At 41.1% G+C, this 26,083-nt stretch overlaps 1 protein-coding gene and 1 pseudogene across 4 annotated transcripts in view; one reads left to right on the top strand and one right to left on the bottom strand.

Annotated features, from left to right (window-relative positions):
* Positions 1 to 2,913: 2,913 nt before the first annotated feature.
* Positions 2,914 to 26,083, bottom strand: part of VMP1 (vacuole membrane protein 1) — a 126,499-nt gene continuing 103,329 nt past the window's right edge. For 2 of the 4 annotated variants that reach the window (XM_036268642.1, XM_036268639.1), the window contains exons 11-12: positions 4,754 to 4,856; positions 2,914 to 3,735 (exon numbers count right to left, since the gene is read on the bottom strand). In XM_036268642.1, coding sequence (XP_036124535.1) covers positions 3,592 to 3,735; positions 4,754 to 4,856 — 247 coding nt within the window. In that variant the 3' untranslated portion in view covers positions 2,914 to 3,591. The other 2 variants (XM_036268641.1, XM_036268638.1) reach the window with 1 other exon arrangement.
* Positions 13,509 to 14,038, top strand: LOC118634243 (annotated as a pseudogene).

The raw sequence follows: 26,083 nt of genomic DNA, 5'->3' as shown, positions 1-26,083 counted from the left end.
CTTTAGACATAGTTTACTCCAAAGCAAGGGCGTATATACTGGGAACACTTAAAAATGTTTTTAGAGTAAATGAACTGTAAAATTCTTGCCTGTGTGTCTAATACTGTCTTTGATAAACTAACTGGAAACATACAAATATTTACGACGATATTTTACATCTTATCCAATTCAATCCTCCAGACAACTCGACTATATGTTATCTTTTTTTTTTTTTTAACCTTCACTCGAGGACATTTTTCCATTTTTGTTCAGATAGAGTGGGAAGGAGAAACATCGACGTGTAAGAGACACGAGTGGCTGCCACCCACACGACTCCAACCAGGGCCGGGGATGAATCGCAACCAAGGTACGTGCCCTTGATCCGAATCGAACCCGAGACTCATTGGTCCCCAGGCTGACGCTCTAACTGCTGAGTCAAACCAGCCAGGGTATATGTACCTATTTTTATAGATGAAATCTAGGCTCAGAGTTAAAAACTTCCTCAAGGTCACTTACACGAGAGGCAGAAATCTAAACCACCAAGAGACTATGGAAAGACACGATGCTAAAATGTTGAGCATGTCTTTGGGCTTTTTACACATGGGTTAGCCAAACAATTCACCTCCGGGTAGAAGAGGGCAGTGGAGTATTTAGCTTAATGGTTACTTTGCTCAAGGAGTCAGTGTTGACAGTGAAAGCAGACCGGTCTCATGCTGTCCTCCTGAAACTAGACAGCACAGAGCACACCGGGAACATGGGCTGAGCTGGTCCAGACATAAGCACGTGCTCCGACGCCCACGGGATTGACCAAAGTATTCCAGAAACGTCCCCAGCCTGTGTTTCCCCGGATTTCTACAGAATGGAAACAGTGGTCATTATTCAAATGAAAGCAAAAGCCACCCGTTCTTCCAAGCCCCACTCCAGATGTCCAGAGACACAGACAACACGCACACTGCAGACCGAGGGCAGGTGCCCTCAGCACCTGCGTGAACCCCGAGGCGCAGCACTGCACTGACAGTCACTGAGTTGAGAAGTGATTAAATACTGCAGATATGTACGGCACGAAATGAGGCCTGAACAAAGTAGAGGTGGAATCAGAAATCCCGGACCCTTTTTATTTGCAGTAACATCAAACCATCCATTTAGTTTCTGGTCTCCCATCAGCTGGTGTTAACTAGGGCTGTCTCTGGGACCATGCAGTTGCTTGTGTCCACTTGGGATCTGAGAAAGGAACTGAGCACCAGGGCAGCACCTTCTCCAGCTGGCCCAGGAGGTCGGGGAGGTGGGGACACCGGGGAGGTGGGGACGCCACACCTGAACACTCAGAGAGGGAGGGAGGGGAGCTGCTCTCCCTTTGTTCTCAAAGCAAATTCAGTGAACAAACTGTCACCAGGAAGTCAAATGTATTCATCACTTAGACCTTCAGGCTAAGACACCTACCCTGAAATAAACTTACCAACGAAGCCCAAAGATTTAGTACAAATAGTACAATTTGTACCCAGTTTCCTCTCTCTTTTTTTTAGACAAACACCAAATAAAATGCAGGTGAAACAGATGAAACACAACCAGCTGACTTGGAGACTTACACTAACCCTAAAGAATCTAAAAATCTGTTTGTTTTTTTTAAAAATATATTTTATTTATTTATTTATTTTATCCTCAATCGAGGACACTTTTCCATTTTTTGTTCAGATAGAGTAGGAGGGAGAGAGAGAGAGAGAGAGAGAGAGAGAAACATCGACACGAAAGGGACACATCGAATGGCTGCCACCCGAATGACCCAACCAGGGCCGGGGACAAACTGCAACCGAGGCACGTGCCCTTAGCGGGAACCGAACCCGGGTCTCTCTGGACCGCAGGCCAACGCTCTAACCGCTGAGCCAAACCGGCCAGGGCTAAAAATCTGTTTTAATGTGAATTTAAAATAAAGCACTCGGGCACTGCTCTGTAAGTTAGGTAACAGTCGTTCTGCTAGAAATCCCTGGGTGGAAAAAAAAAAGATTAAGAAAACCCTTTCCAAAACCCACCAGGCAGGTTGCTCCATTCACTTGGCTGAGGCCATGGAGACCACCCCAGTTTCCCACAGAACCCTCTCGACTGTGCTGTGATATCATGGCCTAGAAGATCCAAAGTGCCACTGGACAAAAGGACAGCGCTGTTGTTGTTGTTTTATCATTAACCATGGTTTGGGGTAATGTCTGAATGGGAACATTTGATATGGATGGTCAGATGAAAGATACCAAAATGTCAGACAGCCCATCGACTGCTGTTGCCATGAGATTCAACAGTCAACATCAGTCTGATAAGCTATCCGACAAGGTGGTACGGCCATGGAGATGTCACCACAGGAGGCAAGACAAGCAGACATTCAGGCGGGATTTGACCAGGCAAATCAGCCATTTCTGGCCTGTTGAGATTTAAACCCAATTCTACTCTCAATGTAAAGTCTGTACCAACTTTCCTAAAGGAAAAAAGTGAAATTGTTTATTTCCCTCTCAAGCAAAACAAAACGACCCAGTTCAACTTGAAACATCACAAAGGAAACATCACAGAAGAACAAAACTGAAAAGGGCAAGAAAATTAAGTTACATATGAAAAAGTAAATTTCTGTTAAAACCAGAGTACAAGCTGAGCTAAAATTAACACATGAGAAAGTGCAGATTTCTTCAAAGTGATTTCTCTCTCCAGTGTTCTTTGATTTGTATACTCCCATCTCTCCTGTTACCACAAACCACGAACCCCTCCCGGCACTGTCCTTATGGGGTTGTCGGGTGCAGCCAGCCTAACAACAACGCCTGGGCGGGGTCTCTTTTCAGGCAAATAAATGACGACTTAAGAAATTACGATTGTAGGTGGATTTGGCAAGACTGACATTCAGTTGGTAGAAGCTAAAAGGAAGTAAAAAAATCAAAACGCTCAAGAAAACGAACACAATTTTGGAATGATCAAAGAGGTCTTTATAAAGTTTTTTTCATGACTTCATTCTAAATATACAGAATAAAAAATGGTGTCAGCTCTTTCGCGAGACACCAATCAGATTTTCCTTATACTGTCTCAAAATTTAAAGATCAATTTCCCAAGAGGGTGTGCAATGCATCATAAAATGGCCTTTTTTTGTAGGTGGGAGGAAGGGCTGGGCAGGATGGCTTATTAAATTGTTTCATGATAAGACATGCAAAACTGTTATCCCAACTAATATCTATATACATTTTGATGATTTAGAAAAACAGAGCAGTCATTTGTGACAAGCCTAAAATGCTGGACATACTTAACATACTCAGGAACTTTTTTTGTGGTGTCCAGAATTCTTTAATTATAGTACGTGGGCCTTTTGCAAGAAACAAATAGAAGGCCAGTTTCCATGAAATTTGCTGCTGACCATCCCCAGTCCACCCTAATAAATACAGCTTGAACGGAATTGAGGGTGGATACCTTACCTTAACACACAAAGGAAAAAGTATGTCAGTGCAAAATATGGGCTAAATTGCTTTCAGGAAAAAAAAAGTAAATCGATAGAGGATGGAAAAGGGGAGTTTTCTTTCCCGGTTTGGAGTCCCCCCAAGTAAGGCAGAATCCATCCACTCTAATTTCTGCTGGTGAAACTTTTCCTGCTTATTTAGTTTTCTCCTCTGCGTTAAACCGCTGCTGGATTCTTTTGGCATAACTCTGTGCCATGGAGTTAATGATGGACAGGATGAAGTAACACACCATTGCAACGACCAACTTCTCAAACATCCAGGACAACCAGTTTTCTCCCTGCAGGAAGAAATGCAGAACAACCCAGGAGAAACACTTCATCATTTCAGTAGTAAAACAGGGATCATGTACAACGTCTTAAGGAAAATAATGAGACCATGGGAGCCTAAACTTATAAAGCCTGAACAATTAAAGAAGAGAAGCCTTGTGTCTCTAGCTACCCCGAAATGCACAATCGGACCCATTCACTCCCAGTCATTAAGATCTCACTTTGTTGGCTATAAAGTCAATGTTGATTCATACAGTGTAGAACGGGGCAGTGTGAGGCCATCCGTTGTCTTTTGCTGAATAAGAATAAAGTTTGCAGACACTTTATTGGGTAGTGTACAGGGTAGTGTCAAGATAGTTATATGTTCTTGTTCCAGTAATGGGAGCAGCTTTTAAAATATAATTGTTATCTATTTCTGAAATCATGTTTGGTCAACGGAGGGCAGCAAAGGGCCACCTAAGAGTATGAGGCCATCCAAAACAAACAAAACCACCCAGCTCTGCTTCCTTCAAGTTTCCCAGCTCGGGGTATTGCTTACTCATCCTCTCCTAGTCATTTCCCTTTGTCACAGAACAGGTTACAGAAAAGGCGGGCTTAGTTTAAGTTCAAGTCTTTATGCTCAGCTATATTAAGAGCTTTGTTTTATTAAAAAATGATTATTTTCCCACCTCTGAAAAGACAAATAGTGCAAAAATGAAGGGAGATGTTCAAGAGAACTCAGAAAGTCCCATACCTTGTTATGCAATACATTTCAACTTTTTAATCCATTCCGGAAGTATACTTGCTAATAAATCACTCAAGATCAAGGCAATAACTCATTTGACATAACAGATCTATTATTTTCCACTAGCCCTACCCTTGATTTGCAGAGAAGATGTACAAAACAGAAGTAACATTTTCTGATTTAGACAAATTTCCCAGTAGCCTGAACTTTTGTTGGGGAAGACTGGCAAACAACCCCACTCCATCTGTGCATCGTGCGGGTGAGCGCGCAGGCCCTGCGCTGTGGGCGGGAGAGGGCAGTCTCACCTGCGGTGTGCCCATTTCTCTCCGGTGGTGAAGCTTCTGCCGCTGGGCCTCCAGGTATTCCTGGAATGGCTTCTGCAGAGATGGACCTATGCCGGGGACAGCACTGGAAGCAGGGACAACACCCCAAGGAAAAAAGCACATTTGGGAAGAAAAGAAGGAAAGATGTTAAAGAAATATCCACTTACCGCCTGGATTCAAAAAGCAGGGATTGGTAGAGAGAAAAAAAAGAAAAACTATCAGCAGAGCTGGCAAAATCTTATGAACTTTTTTGGGGGGATAAAAATCCACCCTTTAAAAACCCCTTGAAGGAGAGAAATCTCTCCCACCAACATGGTTTGGGAGAGAGCAGAAGAGTTCTAGCAGAAGAGTTCGTCCTCAGAGGGAGGCGAGCTCAGCTGAGGCTGCACACTGGTGTGGTACAAAGGATAAAATGAATGACTTCTGAGAAGTCCCACATTTATCACCCCCAGTTCCTGTAAGAACTGGTTTGAACCGATTAATAAGGAAATGACTTATGCTTGTGTCATCCCTAGTTGAAAAAGAAACTGCCCGCCCTCTCTCCGACTTGTCCCATCTCTTTAGAGGGGGCGGTACTTTCTCAATCTAAGTCCTTATTAGGACAATCTGTGCGTCATCCCTTTCCAAAAAGAATGCATTAGCAAATTTGGGAGGCCCCTCCCACTAGTCAGAAGTCAGTGATTAACAAAGGAACAAAGAAGGACTATGAACCTTGAATCACTTCATGGTTTATGGTAGATGGTTTGCACAGAAACTACAGGACATTACTAAACAACTTGTTCCCAGATGACTGGGATAGCAGTCTCTGATAAGCTCCCTCTCACCCAGAGTAAGTGGAGACAGTGCCGTTAAACCGGTTTGGCAACTGGAGCTACCGGACTCCAGCTTCAGAAATGCTTGCGGGCGTTTTTTAAAATGGTAACTTGGGGCAGTTTAGGAAACCAAACATCTCTATTTTCTGTCCCCTTTATTTTCCAATCTGTCACAACAGGGCTAAGAGGTAAATGCGCCCAATCTCTTTCCTGGGGCCAGCAACCTGTATTTCAACATATGCCTAGTGCTCTCCCTAAAAGTCACTATTAGATGAACTGCGCCTCATTTCTAGAACAATCCAGTTGCTGTTTTCTGCAAGAAAAAGCAAAGGAAGAGAATTTTTTTGCTATTATATTTACCAGAAGCTAACAAATACATAACTGCTGGCTGATACATTTCTTTAATCCTTTTAATTATCAACCACCTAACTCTTTTTAAACATTTTAAATTTATTTTTTATTTTTATTGATTTTTTTAGAGAGAGAGGCAGAGAGAAGGAGAGCGACAACTAGAAACATTGATGAGAGAGAACATCAACTGGCCGCCTCCTGCATGCCCCCCACTGGGGTTCGGGCCCACAACCTGGGCATGTGCCCTGACCGGGAATGGAACCGGCAACCTCTTGCTGCATGGGTCGATGCTCAACCAGTGAGCCACGCCGGGTGGGCTCAACCACCAAACTCTTAATGAAGTCCTTATTTTGTGTCCAACACTGTAATCAGTGCTGTGGGGGAAAAACCAGCCCACGCCCACAACAGACTTAAAATCATTATGGGGATTCAACACACACACACACACATACCCCTGAGCTAATTTGGGAACAAAAGAATTTACAAATCAATATTTAACTTTCTGGTACAGAGATATATTGCAAAGGAACTGGAAAGAGAGCTCAGTGCGGGGTGCAGCTGTCCTTGAATGAACACTGAAGGGTATGTTAAGGAGCCTGAATGCACATGTGCAGTAGAGGTTATGGCTGCACGGGTTAGACCACTCCGGAGACCCTGACAACAGACACTGAGATGGAGGAGGGAGAAGTCCTACAGTCTCAGTCTCTTTCTCTCCTTGACTTTTTGAAATGGAATGTATTGGGGTGACACTGGTGAATACAATGATATAAGTTTAAGGGGCACAATTCTATAATACAGTATCTGTATATTGTATCGTGTGTTCATTCTCACTGACTTTTATCAGGACTGGTTCTGACTAGAAAGGGGCAACAACAGTACTACAGACTTCCTCTCCAGAAGAAAGATTTTCCTTGTGTAGTTCTTTATATAATGCATAAGGGAGTGCAAATACCTCATCCACTGACATTTGAAACAAACCACATGAATATAAAAAAAATTCTAGCGAAATACATAAAAAGATCGGCTTTGAAGACTACAGATTTATAAGAACTTTCCTTCGGAAATCAATTCATTCACACTTAATACCTATTATTTTAAATTCCCAAGGATAGCCCTAATCAAGCCATTATTTACTTTATTATTATTATTTATTAAATATATTTTTTCTGTATTGATTTTAAAGATAGAGGAAGGGAGAGGGAGAGAAACATTGATGAGAGAGAACATCAACTGGCTGCCTCCTGCATGCCCCCCACTGGGGATCGGGCCCACAACCTGGGCACGTGCCCACAACCTGGGCACGTGCCCTGACCAGGAATCAAACAGGCAACCTCTTGGTGCATGGGTCAGCGCTCAACCACTTAGCCACACAGGCCAGGCTATTTATTATTTATTTTTTTAAGACACACAAAAAATCCTTCCATTTAGAAAGGCTGAAATGATGGTATGCTAATCAATAATGGCTTTATTAAACAGCTAGGCTATAAAAGAAATGCTTCAAAAGCGTCTGGTGTGATGTCCTCCAGGAGCTGGATTCCATTTACGCGTCTTGGTCTTTGTTCAGACCTCTGCCTTCAGAATGGAGGTGAGCAGAAATACAGTTTCCCTCAAATCGTTCTTGGGCTCTAGGGTCAAGTAATTATTTAAGGAGACAATGCCCTGGCCTGATTGGCTAAGTGGTCAGAGTGTCAGCCCTCGAACCAAAGAGTCATGGGTTCAATCCCAGTCAAGGGCACGTACCTCAGTTGCGGTTCGTCCCTGGCCCTGGTAGGGATTGTGCGGGAGAAGTCAATGTCTCTCTTGAACTGATGTTTCTCTCTCTCTCTCTTTCTCTCCCCCTCCCCCCATCTGAAGATAAATAGAAAAATATCCTTGGCTGAGGATTAAAAAAATAATAATGAAAATTAAGAGCCAAGACTCAAATGCTAGGAATATTCTGATTTTTGTTGTTGCTGTTGAGGGAAATGAGGGAGGGACTGGCAATAATCATTCTGGATGCTCTTCAAAATAATTTGAAAAAATAAATGATTTGCCATTGGAAGTCCACTTTGATTGACAGAGAATACATGTCATTATATATTTACATGATGGGCTTCTATTTTTTTTTTTATTCTCACCCGAGGAGATTTTTTTGTTCAGATAGAGTGGAAGGAAAAGAGAGGAAGAGAGAGAGAAACATCGATGTGAAAGGGACACATCGAGGGGCTGCCACACACACCATCCAACCAGGGCCGGGGACAAACTGCAACCGAGGTATGTGTCCTTAGCGGGAACCAAACTCAGGTCTCTAGGGACCGCAGGCCGATGCTCTAACCACTGAGCAAAACCGGCCAAGGCCAGGATGGGCAACTTTCAAAGAATTATTTTTTTTTTTTTTTTTTTTTTATTCTCACCCGAGGACATTTTTCCATTTTTTGTACAGATAGAGTGGGAGGGAGAGAGAGGAAGGGAGAGAGAGAGAGAAACATCGACGTGAAGGGACACATCAAGTGGCTGCCACCCGCACGACCAACCAGGGCCGGGGACAAACTGCAACCGAAGTACGTGCCCTTAGCGGGAACCGAACCCGGGTCTCTGCGGACCGCAGGCCGACGCTCTAACCGCTGAGCCAAACTGGCCAGGGCTCAAAGAATTATTTTGGGCTAATGCTGAGGTTAATTTTTCAAGGTGCTATGGTGTTACATGCTTTGGAGAGTTTTTGGTGGTGGGTAGGAGCTGCAGTTTCTCATAAGAGACTAGTAAAATAGTTCAAAATAGGGAAGTTAAAAGGTTTTATAGCAACATATTAACACTATCATAAACAAATGCCACATGACCTGAATAAATCTAAAAAGGTTAACATATCTGAAATTTAGGTATTAAGTTCTATATAAACAATGATCAGATCCTCTTAATCCATTTTATACATTCATCAAGATTTTAGTTTTATTTTCATTTCTTTATCTCTACAAACCGTGGTTCAGAGAAGATGCCTCACCTTTTACAAAGCACTCTTACACTCGCGTTTTCTTAACACTAGTTTTCTTAACTTTCTTAACACTACAACTAGTTTTATAATGGACTACATGAAAATCGAAACTACAGCTCAGCTGGTGTGGCTCAGTAGATTGAGCGTCATCCCATGGACTGAGAGGTCCAGGTTTGATTCCCACGTCAGGGCACACACATGGGTTGTACGCTTGATCCCCAGTAGGAGGTGTGCAGGAGGCAGCCGATGGATGTTTCTTTCTCACATCAATGTTTCTATCTCTCCCTCCCTTCCTCTCTCTCTAAAAATCAATGAAAACATAAAAATTTTTTTGAAAAAAAACAAAACAAAATCAAAAACCAGATTGAAACTACAGCTTTCATTATTTTAAAAAATATCTTTTTTTCTTTATTTATTTTAGAGAGAGAGGAAGGGAGAGGGAGAGAGATAGAAACACTGATGAGAGAGCATCGGCTGGCCGCCTCCTGCATGCCTCCCACTGGGGATTGGGCCCACAACCTGGGCATGTGTCCTGACCAGGAATCGAACTGGCAACCTCTTGGTGCATGGGGTCAAAGTTCAACCACTGAGCCACACCACCTGGGCACAGCATTCACTATTAACATGCATTTAAGGCAAATAATGCCAACCCATAGCCCCATCCTTCCAGTTATTTTCAAGCAGCAGACAAAAGAAAGAGTCCATTCTGACATTTAAGGTTAATTTAAAGTATATATATACCTGGGGGATGGGGTGGGGCTAGAGAAACCTGCATCACAGTTTGGTGGCTTTTCCTAGTCAGCTGAGGAAGTAGCTTAAATGGCACTCTCTGAAAGCCGTTAAATCAGAGACCCTGTGCACCTGGCTAAGGACTCTTGTCTCAGCCCACAGTGAGCGGGCGAAGTCCTCCGTGTGTCACTTAGCGCTGAGTGAGTTCAAAGTCTGACAGTCTTGTGATATAGAAGAATATAAAGTAGGAGGAGAACAAACACACAGAACTATTTTTCAGTCAACTGCTGACTTAAATATGCTTCAACTACCCTTGTAAATAGCCACTTTCTCTCAATTAGAAAGCTGTAACTAAAGAAAAAAAATCGAGAAGAAACAGAAATTGATCTCATCTACTTTTCCTTCCTTCAACATGATGCGTAGGAAAAGGTTTTGGGTAATAGTGTCTTTTTTTTTTTTTTAATCCTCACCCGAGGATATTTTTTTTTTCCATTTTTTGTACAGATAGAGTGGGAGGGAGAGAGAGGAAGGGAGAGAGAGAGAGAAACATCGACGTGAAGGGACACATCGAGTGGCTGCCACCTGCACGACCAACCAGGGCCGGGGACAAACTGCAACCGAGGTACGCGCCCTTAGCGGGAACCGAACCCGGGTCTCTCCAGACCGCAGGCCGACGCTCTAACCGCTGAGCCAAACTGGCCAGGGCGGTAATAGTGTCTTTTTAAAAATATATATTTTTATTGATTTTAGAGAGAGAGGAAGGGGGAACAAAACATTGATGTGAGAGAGAAACATGGATCAGCTGCCTGCTGCACACCCTCTACTGAGGATGGAGCCTGTAACCAGGGCATGTGTCCTGACCGGGAATCGAACCAGCAACCTTTTGGAGCATGGGACACCGCTCTACCAACTAAGCCGCACCGGCCAGGGCTATGATTATTTAAGATAATATAAAAAACAAAATTTCAACAAATTATTCTGATGGTAACTTTTTTTTTTTTTTTTAATCCTCACCTGAGGACATTTTTCCATTTTTTATTCAGATGGAGCAGGAGGGAGAGAGAGGAAGAGAGAGAAAGAAACATCGACGTGAAAGGGACACATTGAGTGGCCACCACCTGCACAACCCAACCAGGGCCGGGGACAAACTGCAGCCAAGGTACATGCCCTTAGCGGGAACCGAACCCGGGTCTCTGTGGACTGCAGGCCGACACTCTAACCACTGAGCAAAACTGGCCAGAGCTTGTTACTGATTTTAATAAAGTGGGGAAAAGAAACCCTCAGATAACACAAACAAAAGAGCAGGAAAAAGGTAAAGGGTAAAACCACAGAAGTCCAAACCCATCCAGAGCTCAAAAGCAGTTTCATGGGAACAACATTTGCTGTGCTTACATACCTGAGTATGTTGTAAAACAGAAACAAGACGAACTTCTTTGCAAAATTCTGTCAAGGGACCCTGACCAATTTGCAAACAAAATCTATTATTATTTTTTCATAGTTTTTAATACATATGTGGCTCTGCTTCTGGAAATAACTTATCTGGTAAGGAATGTGTATTTTAAATCCTCCCCATATCGATCCATTACAAAGGTCTGCATTATTCTCCGGGTAACCCTTCCAGGAAGCCTGCGAGAGGAGTGTCACAATTTGCAGAGGTGCATGGAGTATGTGGGTGGTGTGATGACCCCGTTTCTGACGATGCTTACATTTTCATTTGTTGGTTAGTCCTGAGCACAAACCTATTCCAAAAATTCATTGGTCATTATTCCTCCAGTTTTCAAGGGACTCCTTTCAAATTGTGTAATTCTCAAAATGGTTCACCATATACAAGAAACACACCATGTGATTTACTTTTTTTTTTTGCATTTATCTTCAGATAGAGTGGGAAGAAGAGAGGAAGGGAGAGAGAGAGAGAAACATTGTCGTGAGAGAGACACACCAATGGCTGCCACCCACACAACCCCAATGGGGCTGGGGACAAACTGCAACTGAGGTACATGACCTTAGCGGGAACCAAACCCAGGACTCTCTGGTCCGCAGGCTGATGCTTTAACTGTTGAGCCAAACCGGCCAGGGCTCATGTGATTTACTTTTTAAAAAATAAAAATGTTACCCTGGCCGGTTTGGCTCAGTGGTTAGAGCGTTGACCTGCAGTCCAGAGAGACCTGGGTTCGGTTCCCGCTAAGGGCATGTACCTTGGTTGCAGTTTGTCCCCAGCCCTGGTTGGGTCGTGTGGGAGGCAGCCCCTTGATGTTTGTCTCTCTCTCTCTCTCCCACTCTACCTGAACAAAAAATGGAAAAATGTTCTCGGGTGAGGATAAAAAATAAATAAATAAAAATGTTTTTATTGATTTTAGAGAGGGGGAGAGAGAGAGAGACAGAGAGAAACAGAGAGAGACACTGCTGTGAAAGAGGAACATCGATCCATTGCCTCCTATACACACCTGCAACCTGGGCATGGACCCTGACCAGGAATCAAACCGGTGCATTGCCACACCAGCCGGGGCGTGATTTACTTTGACTCTCTTTTCTATCACAGAGATAGTCATCAAACTAGGACTTGTTATTAGAAAACCTGAAATTTTCCTGTTCATGATTCTGTTTGGATTTTTCCACCCAGGTGTGTGTGTTTTGTTACTATATGCCATCATAAAACTGGGGCACAGTGCTTAATAACAGAAAAATAACATGAACTTAAAAAAAAATTGATTCGGCCCTGGCCGGTTTGGTTCAGTGATTAGAGTGTCGGCCTGTGGTCCAGAGAGACCCGGGTTCAGTTCCCGCTAAGGGCACATACCTCGGTTGCAGTTTGTCCCCGGCCCTGGTTGGGTCGTGCGGGTGGCAACCACTCGATGTGTCCCTTTCACGTCAATGTTTCTCTCTCTCCCTCCCACTCTGTCTGAACAAAATAAATAAATAAATTAATTAATTTAAAAAAATGGATTCATCTTGCTGTTTAGCTCTATTTACACAGGGCCTATAGAAAGGTTAAGCAGTTGGAATGCCTAAGGGAATTAAATGGGTGTTAATAAATAAATTTTTATTTACTATAGGCTTTGTTACTTTCTTAACCACTTTTTTTAGGATCTTAGAATTAATGTGATCATGTAAGTTATACTGGCTTTACAGAAAACTTACTGTCTGACATGGATTCCTAGTAAGGTTATGTGCGCACAATGGTTTTTTACTTTTGTTTCACTGTTTGTGAAGTACTTTGAGGGTTGATTTATGTAACAAACCTCTGATGTTAATTAATTAAAAACAAGTAATACCTGATTATTTAGTCAGAGGCAAATTCCTCTTTTTCTTCAGATTGTCAAATAAAAAAATGACAACAGCTAAAACAACAATAGCTGTCCAGTGTGAACAAATCAATATTATAACTAATTTTTGTCAGATTGGCAAAAAAATATTTTTTGGTGTTTCGCAGAATTTTAGTAATCAGTTTATGTGTGCCATGAGATAAAAAAGATTGAAAATCGCTGGTCTAGGGTGTGATTAGTTAAATTTTTGAAAATTTATAAATGTGAGAAAATGTTGTTAGAATAAGATTCAAGTCAGGAGTAGTATAGAAAGGGAGAAGAAGGATTTAGTCAATTCTACTGCTGCTATAATTCAGAAAGCATAATAGAGATCTTTTGAATATACTGCTGATGATGACTGGTACTTTCTGATAGTGGCTTTTAAGGGCAAAGGGGCCTAGATTAACAAAAACTGATGTATGTATATAATACTTAAGCAAATAGGGATATGCACAAAAACAAATTTATTAAAGAAAAATTATAATTGATTTTAGAGAGAGAGGAAGGAAGAGGGATAGAGATAGAAACATCGATGAGCCTTTCCAGCTCCGGCCTCGGACGCAGCAGCCGTCGCGATGTTGATGCCCAAGTAGAACCGGATTGCCATTTATGAACTCCTTTTTAAGGAGGGGGTGATGGTGGCCAGGAAGGACGTGCACATGCCTAAACACCCCGAGCTGGCAGACAAGAACGTGCCTAATCTTCACGTCATGAAGGCCATGCAGGTTCTCAAATCCTGAGGCAACGTGAAGGAACAGTTTGCCTGGAGACACTTCTACTGGTACCTTACCAACGAGGGCATCCAGTATCGCCGAGATTACCTCCACCTGCCCCATGAGATTGTGATTGTGCCTGCCACTTTGCGCCGCAGCCGGCCTGAGACTGGCAGGTCAAGGCCCAAAGGTCTGGAGGGCAAGCGACCTGCAAGACTCACACGAGGGGAAGCTGACAGAGACACCTACAGGCGGAGCGCTGTGCCCCCTGGTGCCAACAAGAAAGCCTAGGCTGGGGCTGGGTCAGCAACTGAATTCCAGTTTAGAGGCGGATTTGGTCGTGGACGTGGTCAACCACCTCAGTAAAGTTGGAAGGATTATTTTGTGTTGAATAAACTTGTGATCAGAAATTGAAAAAAAGAAAAGAAACATCGATGAGAGAGAACAATGTTTGGCCGCCTCCTGCATGCCCCGCACTGGGATCGGGCCCACAACTTAGGCATGTGCCCTGACCGGGAATCAAACTGGCAACCTCTTAGTGCGTGGGTCGATGCTCGACCATTGAGCCACACCAGCCGGGCTCTATTACTTATTTATAGGGAACTCTTTTTTTTTTTTTTTTTATCCTCACCCGAGGATATTTTTGCAATTTTTGTACAGATAGAGTGGGAGGGAGAGAGAGAGAGAGAAACATCGACGTGAAAGGGACACATCGAGTGGCTGCCACCCACACGACCGACCAGGGTCAGGGACAAACTGCAACCGAAGTACGTGCCCTTAGCGGGAACCGAACCTGGGTCTCTCCAGACTGCAGGCCAACGCTCTAAACGCTGAGCCAAACCGGCCAGGGCTATAGGGAACTCTTTAATCCACTTGTCTGTTTGTGACAGTTAAGTTTAGTTAAAACTAGAAATTATACTGAAGATAGAAAAAACATCAAATTGCAACACACTTATTGTAAGCCTCCTTTGTATTGTTACTTCTCACTTTTCTCCAGGCCTATTTTTGCAATCCATGACATTCGATCTTCTGGAGTGTGGACTGAAGGCGTGTCAATCAGATGATGGTAAGCTATATATATACTCCATGTATGTATAGCCCAATACATTTTATATATGTGTGCCATCATAATAATGTTATATAGAATATATATAAAAAGATACAAAATATACAAAAATATACAAAAAGAAAATAACAAAGATTAAAATAAACATAAATAGAAGTTCTATAATTTTAGTTCTACTGGTTTAGACCACGAAGCTAAACTGTGAGGGGTACAAATATCACACCTATTTCCAAAAGATAAAAAATATCTTAAGGCTTAATTAGTAGACCAACTCAATGCAAGATTGTTAGGTAATATATTAGGAAAAAAAATATGTATTTCTACAACGGTGTGGACTAGATGTCTCTTTTTCACTCATCCCTCTAAGAGGCCACTATGAAGAGGGTCTTTAAGAATCTGGAAAGACAAACCTCAAGGGACTGAAACACCATGACCACAGTTATAACCTATTTTTCAAATGAATTATCAGGATCTTTATAATATTCTGGATTAAATAGGATTATTGTATGTAAATCAATTTATCCTCTGACTCCAGAGAAATCTTCTATCAACTGAGATCTGGCCCAGATGCACAGGGGTAGAGCCCTAAATAGAAAAGGGTCCTCTTCTAGACTCAAGCCAACAGCCACTTCTCCTAAAGAGACGAAATAGTACTGTTATAGTACCACTAGGATATATTTTCAGGGATGTAATAAAAGCCCCTCCCCACCCCACCCCAACTCCATCTTTTGTACAAAATAGGCAGTGACAGTATGATAGAAGTTCAGTTACAAGATAGACTAGAAATTTCCTTTCTAGATAACAGTCTTATAAATAATTCTTTGTTTTCAGAAATGTACATATTTTAGTCAAACACTATAGAGTTAAATTTTCCTCCCCACCCCCCAGGCAGTGATCTAAATAGGCTTAACGGTTAGTATTTTAATGAGTTGTCATTTCCTGCCTGATAAAGATTCTCACAGTATTTAACCACCAGTTCCCCTGTGGCCCAACCAATACTAGAGTTCTATTCATGGTGACTCAGAGTGGATCTTAGACTCCTGGCTTGATTCAACAATGATTGATTGCCCTGCACATGAGAAGCTTTCCTCCTAAGGTAGAATGCTCTGGAGAGGGGGAGGGTGAACTGATGATGCAATCTTTCTGAAGAAGCCAAAGGTCATCATGCAGATTTCCATTAATATTTATAGTGTTTTAGTCCCCAGAGATTAGAGAAAGAAAATAGAAAAAAAGAGAAACAAATTGATAGATAATAAACCCAGGAACATGACAAGTAAATGAACTGGTGCTAACTGAAAATTATCTTATATTTAACCTAGTAAAAATGGGATCCAGTAACCCTATGCGACTTGAATGAAAGTTATTAATTTTCCCATTTAATTGAATGGAGAATTTCAACCTTTGAGGCTGAGAAGAAAAATTGGTAACTGGTATTCTACTTGCATTTGGATCTGAAATGTGGTAGCTCACCCAAACCAAGTTTCTTTACATCTCATGATCTTGGAAGAGTACTTCAATAACATAAATTCAGAATAAAAATTATGCAGTAAATAAACAACCTAGGGTTTTCTCATCTATACAAGTTTGGGCTGATAGTCTCTGGCACCGTTTAAAATACGTTGTGGTTCAACCTCAGGATTTGGAATTAAAACATCTTGAATTTCATTCACATCTGTGCCCCTTTCAAATGATTAAAACCTCTTTTATACTCAAGTTAGTCCATTGTGTGTTAAAGTAGTATTATAAACACATGACACCTTCCCTTTCTTAGAGGCTGTGCAGAAAAAAGACCACTGCTTTATCTAGAAGCACATGTTGTTGCTACTGCCTCACAACATATTTCTATTACAGGCATTAAAAAAAAAAAAAAAAAGGAATTTGCAATTGCCCTTGCTTTTGAACATTTGGAATTGTTTTCTGTAAGATTCACAATGAAGGTAAGACCTCCCTATAATTAGCAGCTACTCTATAAAATATACTATCATAAAAGGGAAGCTATTGAAAACAAAACCTCATTTCAGACTTTATTTAGACTTGAGTAGTGGGAGACAGGCAGGCATTTATGTTAATGAATGAGGCCAGAGCTACACGAGTGGTCTATAGGAACCAAGTAAAAATGACTGGTTACCAAAACAAAATGTAGTAAAATATCTGACAAAATAGACTTTAAATAAAGGCAATAACAAGAAACAAAGAGGGACCCAGAAATCCCACTTCTGGGCACTTATCTGAAGAAAATGACACACTAATTCAAAAACACATACACACAGAGGAATATTATTCAGCCATGAAAAAGAATCAAGTCTTGCCATTTGTGACAACATGGACAGACTTAGAGGGTATTATGCTAAGTGAAATAAGTCAGAGAAAGACAAGTACTTTATAATTTTACTTACATGTGGAATGTAAAAAACCTAAACAAATGAACAAACAAAACAGATTCATAGATTCAGAAAAATGGTTAGTTGCCAGAGGGTTGAGTGGTGGGGTATGGGCAAAAAAGGTGAAAGGGTAAGAGGTATAAACTTATAATTAAGTCATGGGGATGTGAAGTACAGCATAGGGAATACAGTCAATAATATCACAATAACTCTACAGTGACAGATAGACACTGGACTTTTTGTGTGATTACTTTGTAAGGTGTATAAATGTGAACTCTATGTTATACATTTGAAACTAATACTATTGTATGTCAGCTATACTTTAATTAAAAAGTGCTTTACATTTCAGAAAATCAACTGATTTCAGTTATAGAAAATGACAGACTGGAGGAAGCTTTATATGGTGACAAATCAATCTGTGACTGGCTTGAAGACCCAGTGCGTTATAAGAATACAATCAGCAATAGGGACCCAGGGACCAATAGACCTGAATAAAGAACAGTTTGCAGAATTTTAATTTAAGGTGACATGGCACGGAAGCTTATTGACTTTTAGGTCAAAGTGGTATGATGATGAATGGATTAAAAATGGATTATTGATTAGAATCCAATGTCATCTAAAAACAATCCAATTATTCTAACCATTACTCAGGCAGAAATCACCAAATACAGTAGGTAACAACAACAACAAAAAATCAGGACTTCCGGTCAAGATGGCGGCATAGGTAAACACGGTATCGCGTCCTCTGACAACCACATCAAAGTTACAACTAAACTACAAAACAACCATCATTCAAAACCGCCTGAAATCGAGCTGAATGGAAGTCCTACAGCTACGGAATTAAAGCAGCAACCACATCCAGACTGGTAGGAGGGGCAGAGGCATGAGGGGTGGAGGTACGACAGGCTGGTCCCACACCCACGTGTGGCGGATAAAAATCAGGAGGCTCCCTCGGCTGGGAAGGTCCTTCCTGAGGACTGAGGGGTCCCTGTCCCACACCACGTGCCCCACTCAGGGTTCCGGTGCCAGGAAGAGAGTCCCCATAACTTCTGGCTGGAAAAACCAGCGGGAACTGAGGCTCAGGGAGGCTGAGGCGGCTGGAGCCCCAGGCAGCTCCTTAAAGGGCCCGCGCACAAACTTATCGGACTCTCTCCCTCTAAGCTTGGAGGGGAGGCAGCTCGAGGGGCGCCAGAGACATACAGGGAAGAACTGAGCTGTCTGGCACTGGAGCGGGGGCTGGAGAGGGGGCTTTCTCCGGGACAAACGTATTGTCAGAGGCCTTTGTTCCTTTGGTGAGCCCTTCCCTGGGGCGGCAGACAGACGCCATACCTGGGACTCCAGCAACCTGGCCACACTGGTAGCCCCGCCCTTGTGACTCCCTGAGGCCCCGCCCTGCCCCACCCAACTTTCAAGCCCACCCAACTTTCAAGCCCACCCAAGCTGTTGCCACTTGCTTAACCATAGGATTGGCCTGTCTTGGATCCTGCTTCAGGTTTTTCCTAAATTCTTTCAAACGAGCAGCATCTGGTCTCAGCGAGCCCCATACTGCTCATTAAGTAATACACAGAAACTAACAAAGGGAGGCAGGCAGCCAAAATGAGGAGACAAAGAAACAGGTCCCAAATGAAAGAACAGAACAAAACCCCAAGAAAAGAACTAAGTGAAACGGAGATAAGCAACCTAACAGATACCGAGTTCAAAATACTGTTTATAAGGATGCTCAGTGAACTTAGTGAGAACCTCAGTGAACTTAGGGAGGGCCTCAAGAGCATAAAACAGGACAAGTTAGAAATTATGGATACACAGTTAGAATTGAAGGAGGCATTAACTAAAATAAAAAATAATTTACACAGCTTCAATAGTAGAGTACGTAAATCCAAGGAGCAAACCATCGATTTGGAATATAAGGAAGCAAAAAACGCCCAATCAGAACAGCAAAAAGAAAAAAGAATCCAACAAAATGAGAATAGTGTAAGGAGCCTCTGGGACAACTTCAAGCGTGCCAACATTCGCATCTTGGGGGTGCCAGAAGGAGAAGAGCGCGAATAAGAAATCGAAAACCTGTTTGAAACAATAATGGCAGAAAACTTTCCTAACTTGGTGAAGGAAACAGATATACAAGTCCAGGAAGCACAGAGAGTCCCAAACAAGATGAACCCCAAGAGGCCCACACCAAGACACATCATCATCAAAATGCAAAAGGTTCAAGACAAAGAGAGAATCTTAAAAGCAGCAAGAGAAAGGCAGATAATTACCTACAAGGAGTTCCCATTAGGCTGTCAGCTGATTTCTCAAAAGAAACTTTGCAGGCCAGAAAGGAGTGGCAAGAAATATTCAGAGTGATGAAAAGCAAGAACCTACAACCAAGATTACTCTATCCTGCAAAGTTGTCATTTAGAATCGATGGCCATATAAAAACTTTCCCAGACAAGAAAAAGTTAAAGGAGTTCATCACTACCAAACCGTTATTATATGAAATGATGGTCTTTTTGAAGAAAAAGATAAAATGTATGAACAAACAAAATGGCAATGAATACATATCTATCAACAATGGAATCTACAAACAAAATGAACAGGTAGAACAGAAACATTCTCATAGATACAGAGAACATTTTGTTGGTTGCCAGTTGGGAGGGGGTTTGGGGGAATGGGTGAAAAAGGTGAAGAGATTAAGAAGTACAAATTGGTTGCTAGACTGACAAACCTCAAAGGGAAAGGGGTTGGGAGGGTGGGAAGAAATAAACCAAAGAACTTATATGCATAACCAATGGATACAGACAATAGTGTGGGAAAAGGCAGGAGGGGGGCGGGAGTGGGGAAGAAGGGGTCAATGGGGGAAAAATGTGGAACATTTATAATACATTTTACATCCAACAACAAAGATTTAAAAAATAAAAATTAAAAAATTAATAAATAAAAAATAAAAAGAAGTATCATGATTTCTGCCCTCAAATAACTTAATCTGATGACAGAATAAGATACATTTAAACCTACAGTACAAAAACCAGTAGGTTTCTCACTCAAAGTAACACCAGTAGAAACTAGTTTCAGCTGTGCCAGGTACACACATGTATGAATGAGAGGGTGGACAGAAGAATTCATGCTGACTCCCTATTAAATTCACAAAGCAGCCGCTTGAAACTGACACTCTTGCACACATGTTCAACTTCAAGCAGATTACCTCACTGCCTTCTATAGTGCTCTCTCAATGTCCCTCTTTCTCCACCTCTGGAACAGTGGGTGCTCACTAAATGCTAATTTCCAACCCAAACCCTTCCTTTTATAAAAATGCTCAAATTATGGTTAATAGTAACCTCTTAATGAGGAGATATAGGCAGGTTATGTCGTAAGGGATGGGACCATCGGAAGGGAAGGCGGAGCCACGTGGGGAGGTTTATGAAGACTTGGAGCTCAACACAGGGACAGCGCACTTTAACCCAGTGCACAGTATATCTGGAAGTTTATTTGGATTTTACAGATCTCAACATTAAACTAAAATCAACATGGGAAATTGTGTCTCCAAAGCTAGAAAATCCCAGCCCCCATTAACACTCCTGACTTATAGAAATGAAAAGTTTATCTTGATTTCAGATTAGAAGCTCCTGGAAGGAACACAGGTCAATTATATAACAAAAACCTCGAAAAGGCTGGTTTCAAGCAAGAGGGGACCGGTGATTATGCAATTCCTTTCTGTGGGACTTTGACGGGTTTGCAAATGAATTTTATTTACTGTTAAAGAATGTAGTGTTGGCGATTCTGATCTATTCCAATTAATATATCTACTGGTTTCTGGAAGCAAAGCAACAGGATTGCTGAATGAGTTCTGCTGCAAAACTATAGAGTGTGTTTCTATTGCAGAAAGCCAGGTCACCTTAAAAAGATTACAGAAAATCAAAATTGGATTTAGAAAAGAAACCAAAAGCAAGCATAAGGTTGCTCCAAGAGCATCCCCCACTACCACCACTAATAATCTAAGAGAAGTTGAAATTATCATAAAAAGGGAAGTCACTAATGCCCCTATAAATAACTGGTGCTACTTTATTTGTTCTTAACCACACCCAACTAAGTTGTTCCCTCCCTGGAAGTAAAGCTTCTGTATAAATGTCAGAATAGCTAATCAATGTCTGTTTTTAAATCAGAACCTGTCCACTTCCAACTAGGGAATGCTATGGGACAATATATATATCTTTGCTAATAAAATCTGCCCCAGTTCACCTGATAGGGCAAGCTTTTTTAAAATTTTAATTTTTTATTAAAAAAAAATTTTCCCCTTTATTAATTTTTAAACAGAGAGGAATGGAGACAAAGATAGAGACATTTATGAGCGAGAACACCATGTGGCCACCTCCTGCATGCCCCCTACTGGGGACTGGACCCACAACCCGGCATGTGCCCTGATGGGAGAACTGAACTGGTGACCTCTTGGTGTATGGGTCAATGCTCAACCAGTGAGCCACACCAGCCAGGTGAAAACTTTAAAAAAAAAATCAGTGATGCCCACATACGCTTTTTCTAGAAGGGTAATATGAATTTAAAGCTAGATGACCTATGGCTAAACCCAGTTAGGTGGGAAACACAAGCTTTAAAATGTATGGATGTTGCTAAGGCAGAATTCCTTGAAAGGACAAATCGGAGGCTAGTAAAACATATATCTACCCCCTAGAAAAAGGAGCCTCACCGGCAACCCACATGGGTCCCCTCCCCGCTGCGGGGAGTCTGTCTATTTTTCAAATAAATCTTTGCTTTCGCTTGTCCCTTTGTCCGTGAACTCATTTCAATCTTGCAAGATAACAAACCCAGATCCGATCTCTGACGCTTGGTTTCACTAATCCAATGTCAATTTCTCATCCAACAGTTTAACTCCAGAATTCCTCTTTAACCTTTAACTATGCTGCCTCCCAATATCAGTAACAAAAAAAAATCGAAGAGTTAAGTCAAAAGAGTAAAACTACATGAAGACGACATGAAAAAGAAAGTTTTCTATTGTTACAAAACAAATATCAACTGAGTCAATTTTAAATATATTTTTTAAAATTGAGTTTTTATAGCGAGAGAAAGGGAGAGAGAGATAGAAACATCGATCAGCTGCCTTCTGCATGGCCCCCACTGGGGACCGAGCCCACAACCTGGGCATGTGCCCTAATCGGGAATCGAACTGAGACCTCTCAGTCCATGGGATGACACTCACCCACTGAGCCACAGTAGCTGGGACAACTGAGTCAATTTTAAAGATATTACTGTCTTTATTCTACAAGTCATATGTCAGGCAGCATCCCATCTAGCAGATAGAGAGGGGTTTTGAACAGCTGTATAAAATGAAAGAAGTCTTTTATAGGCAGAAGGATGGGCCAAGGAAGTTACTAGCAAAGAGTGGATAGTTTCAGGCAAGGTCACCTTCTTTTGAGGGATGACAGGGGTCCATAAGGCAGATTACTTACTACTGCTGACCAGGTAATTACAGATTCATTGGTTTAAGATTCTACTCCTGGGAAAGGTTGAAACTGTAATTAAGTTAGGTATTAAGTCTCAGTTTGTATTGTGGACTTAACACAGGTGACTCCATTTTAGGTGTGTGGTCTGCTTTTTTCTTTTTTATCCTCATCCGTGGACATTTTCCCATTTTTTGTTCAGATAGAGTGGGAGGAAGAGAGAGAGAGAGAGAGAGAGAGAGACATCGACATGAAAGGGGCACATAGAGTGGTTGCCACCCTCACAACCCAACCAGGGCGGGGACAAACTGCAACCGAGGTATGTGCCCTTAGCAGGAACCAAACCCGGGTCTCTGTGGACTGCAGGCCGATGCTCTAACCGCTGAGCCAAACTGGCCAGGGCATGCTTTTTAACACTAAATTACAGACAATTATAAAATCAATAAAATCAGTGTGTACAACTGAATCTCAGCAGCTGGGGTCTTAAAACCCATGTATCCTTTTTCAGTTAATACAAATATTTGTGTTCCACACTCCCATAACTTTTCCTGATTATTCTACAATGATCAAAGTAAGAAAATCAAGTATATGAACCATTTTATATTTTAAAATGAAAGAACAGATTTTCTTTCTGTAGAGGAAAATGTCCAGGACAACACAGGTCATTCTGACCACTTGTTATGGAGTGAGGAACAAGAAACAGTATTAAGATTCAAACATTAATTACTCACTGGTTAAAATGATTTTTCTTACCACAGGCAAGTCTAACTCTGAGGTCAAACATTAAGTTAACTCAGAAATAGGAGACAGCAAAGAAGAGCGTGGAACATTTTGAATCTGGTAAAAGTCCCTGCTTCAGCCAATCCCATCCCCCAAGTTCAATGATTGAGTTATGGAAACTTTCTTCTCAGGTAAAACTGGGGACTTTGTCTTCTATTAAGACCCTGGCAACTTGACAATGAGCCAATGTTCTGCATATGGTTTGTTATGGGTCATATGCTTAATGTTATTTTCTGGAAATTCTCATCTCTCTTTGGTGAGAAGACCAGACATGTCATTTTAATCAGGATGTTAAAGTTATACTTGGTCCTCTTTAAGAAACATGTTTAGGTCTCTCTCATTAGAGAAAGTCTAAATAAAAATCATTTAAATCTTAGTGAAAAAAAGAGAGAGAGAGAGAGAAGACAGCAGCAAATATGCCACTGAAGCTCTAAAGTTCCCTGGTTCTTGGTTCTGTCCCTTGACTTATTTCAACCCAGGATACCAAAGAGTGAAAAACTCCATTACATGCCAAAACTTTTTTCAGAATCTTCTTTCTGTCCTCCTACCAAACATACCATAAACCAAAAAGCTTTTTCTCAATGCCATTATTTGTATTCTAACCTCTCAGAATATCTAGTTGATTCATTACATCTGTTCAGGTTTCCATACATAACTAGACAAACCTTTGGTTTAGGAATAGGTAACAGGAATACCTTTCCCTAAACCTAATGACACTGGCAATTACTTTCCAGAACTGTCCAAGAAATAAATCCTCTAATTATTATTTCCAAGGAGAATCATTTACTTTTAAAATTACAGTAAAATTTGGAATGTCAAATGCATAAAAGAAGCTGCAAAACTGTTATTCTCCGGAGCATTTGCGATCTTGCTCCAGGTATATGTCATCAGCTTGGCTCAAATAAACGCTTATACAAATTTTTTAAAATAAAACAAAATTACAGTACATTTTGAAGGTAGGGCTTATATCCTCTCTGGGACCTTAGGACTATTGCACAATGACACACTGTACTAAAAATTTCAGAGACCAAAAGCATACTTATGGTATCATATTTAGCTGGGCCTTTCCATACTTACATTGAGACTAGAAGCCCTTTGGGGAAGGAATATTTCCATCAGTCATCAGTGTAGCATTCAAGCCTGTATAAAATTAATACTACACCTCACCACTACAGATGTAATTGGCCAACACTAACTCTTTCCCTGCCACCTCGGGGGAGGTGAGCATCCTTCGCATCCTGGCCTGGCAGGCCACAGGCACACCAGTAGTGAGATTTTGCCCGAATTTGGCCCTAGACAAAACTAAGTTATCTTAACTTATCAAAACTAAGGGTTATCTTGCTTTTATGTCCAATCTCTCTTTGCTTTACCTTACTGTTCATCTGTGTTTTCATCATACCGTTAGGCTCCTTACTATGTGCTCACCTATCTTACACTATGAAATGCTCATATTTGTTCAAAACAACAAAAAACATGAAAACATTAGAAACGCTTATCAAGGGAGAGTGGATGACTAATTACTCAATAGACTATATAGCAGTCAAAATTAATAATTTTCAGCAACACACAAAAATATTAGCAATATGATGAGTGAAAAGTTCTAAAAGATTACATATTGTATGAACCCCTTTTTATGAATGAAAAAAAAACTACAATAAAGAATTATATAAGTGAGTTATTTTTAACCACTCAGAGCCCACTTCCTTAACAATAAAAGGGAGATAAACACTCATCATACATGGCTGCAATTAGAAGTAGATAGTCATGATAATAATTGTATGTAGAATGCTCAGTGTTCAAAAAACAGTATCTTCAAGAATTATTTATGTAATCTTTGATTAAAAAAAAAACTTTGTCTTGGTTAAAGGCACTTTACGGATCAGAGAAGAAAGTACAGAAATGGGTACTTTTTTTAAGGAAAAGTAGGCCTTCCCTCAATCTTTCCTGAGAGCACACAAAACAGTCACCTAGTAGTCTACCTTTCCACCCACAGTCAGTAGATATTTTTGAAAATGAGACCCTGAGAACACAGGTAACATAAAACTCAAGAGGAAAGGCATTTTAAAAATCCATATGCCTTGGAATGTTAAATCACTGATATGATTATGTTTCAACTAAACTACATAATATTTTGATGCAGGACCTGTCACATTTTGATGAGAAGTTGAAAAGGGTATCAGTAGCCTCCTACACTGGAAAAATAAATGCTACTCAAAAGAATGCTACTCAACTCATGCTGTTTGAAAGAACAGGGGACACGACATTAAGTAATTGGGCAGAGTTTCTTTTCAAATTGGGTTTGTTTTGTCCAAAGCTGTGTGCTCTTTTCATCTTCCACTGCACAGCTGTCTGTCCTTACTTCTGAGAGCATTTTTCATTCTTCTTTGCCTTGGTATCTCATCATTTTATTTTACATTTGAACTGTTGCTGACTTTTTTTCTTGTCTTTTGATTTGTTTTTCTCTACATGGCAATTCATTACTCCCTTAATTGTGGACACATAGTTTTAAATATCCTTAGCAAGGCTGTTTCCCAAACTTCAGTAGTTCAGTTTGATGATTTGTTATAGCATTTAGAGTTTTAGCAGTGTCATGAGGGAGAACCACTAATCAGAGGGGAATGCCTCTACAAAGGGCAGTACTTTGAGTTCAACTCAACAATGGGTCTGGGGAATCAATCTGACTATCTTCCTTCTCTTTTCTGAAATAAACTGATAAGCTACTTATTATGATATAAAATAAATTTAAGTCTACTAAGAATTCTTTCTCTGGTGTTTAACTTA

The sequence above is a fragment of the Molossus molossus genome, unplaced genomic scaffold (genome assembly GCF_014108415.1).
Source record: "Molossus molossus isolate mMolMol1 unplaced genomic scaffold, mMolMol1.p scaffold_m16_p_19, whole genome shotgun sequence".
Taxonomy (NCBI): Eukaryota; Metazoa; Chordata; class Mammalia; order Chiroptera; family Molossidae; genus Molossus; species Molossus molossus.
The sequence above is the reverse complement of the archived record's forward strand: the minus strand, read 5'-3'. Positions and strand labels throughout refer to the sequence as shown.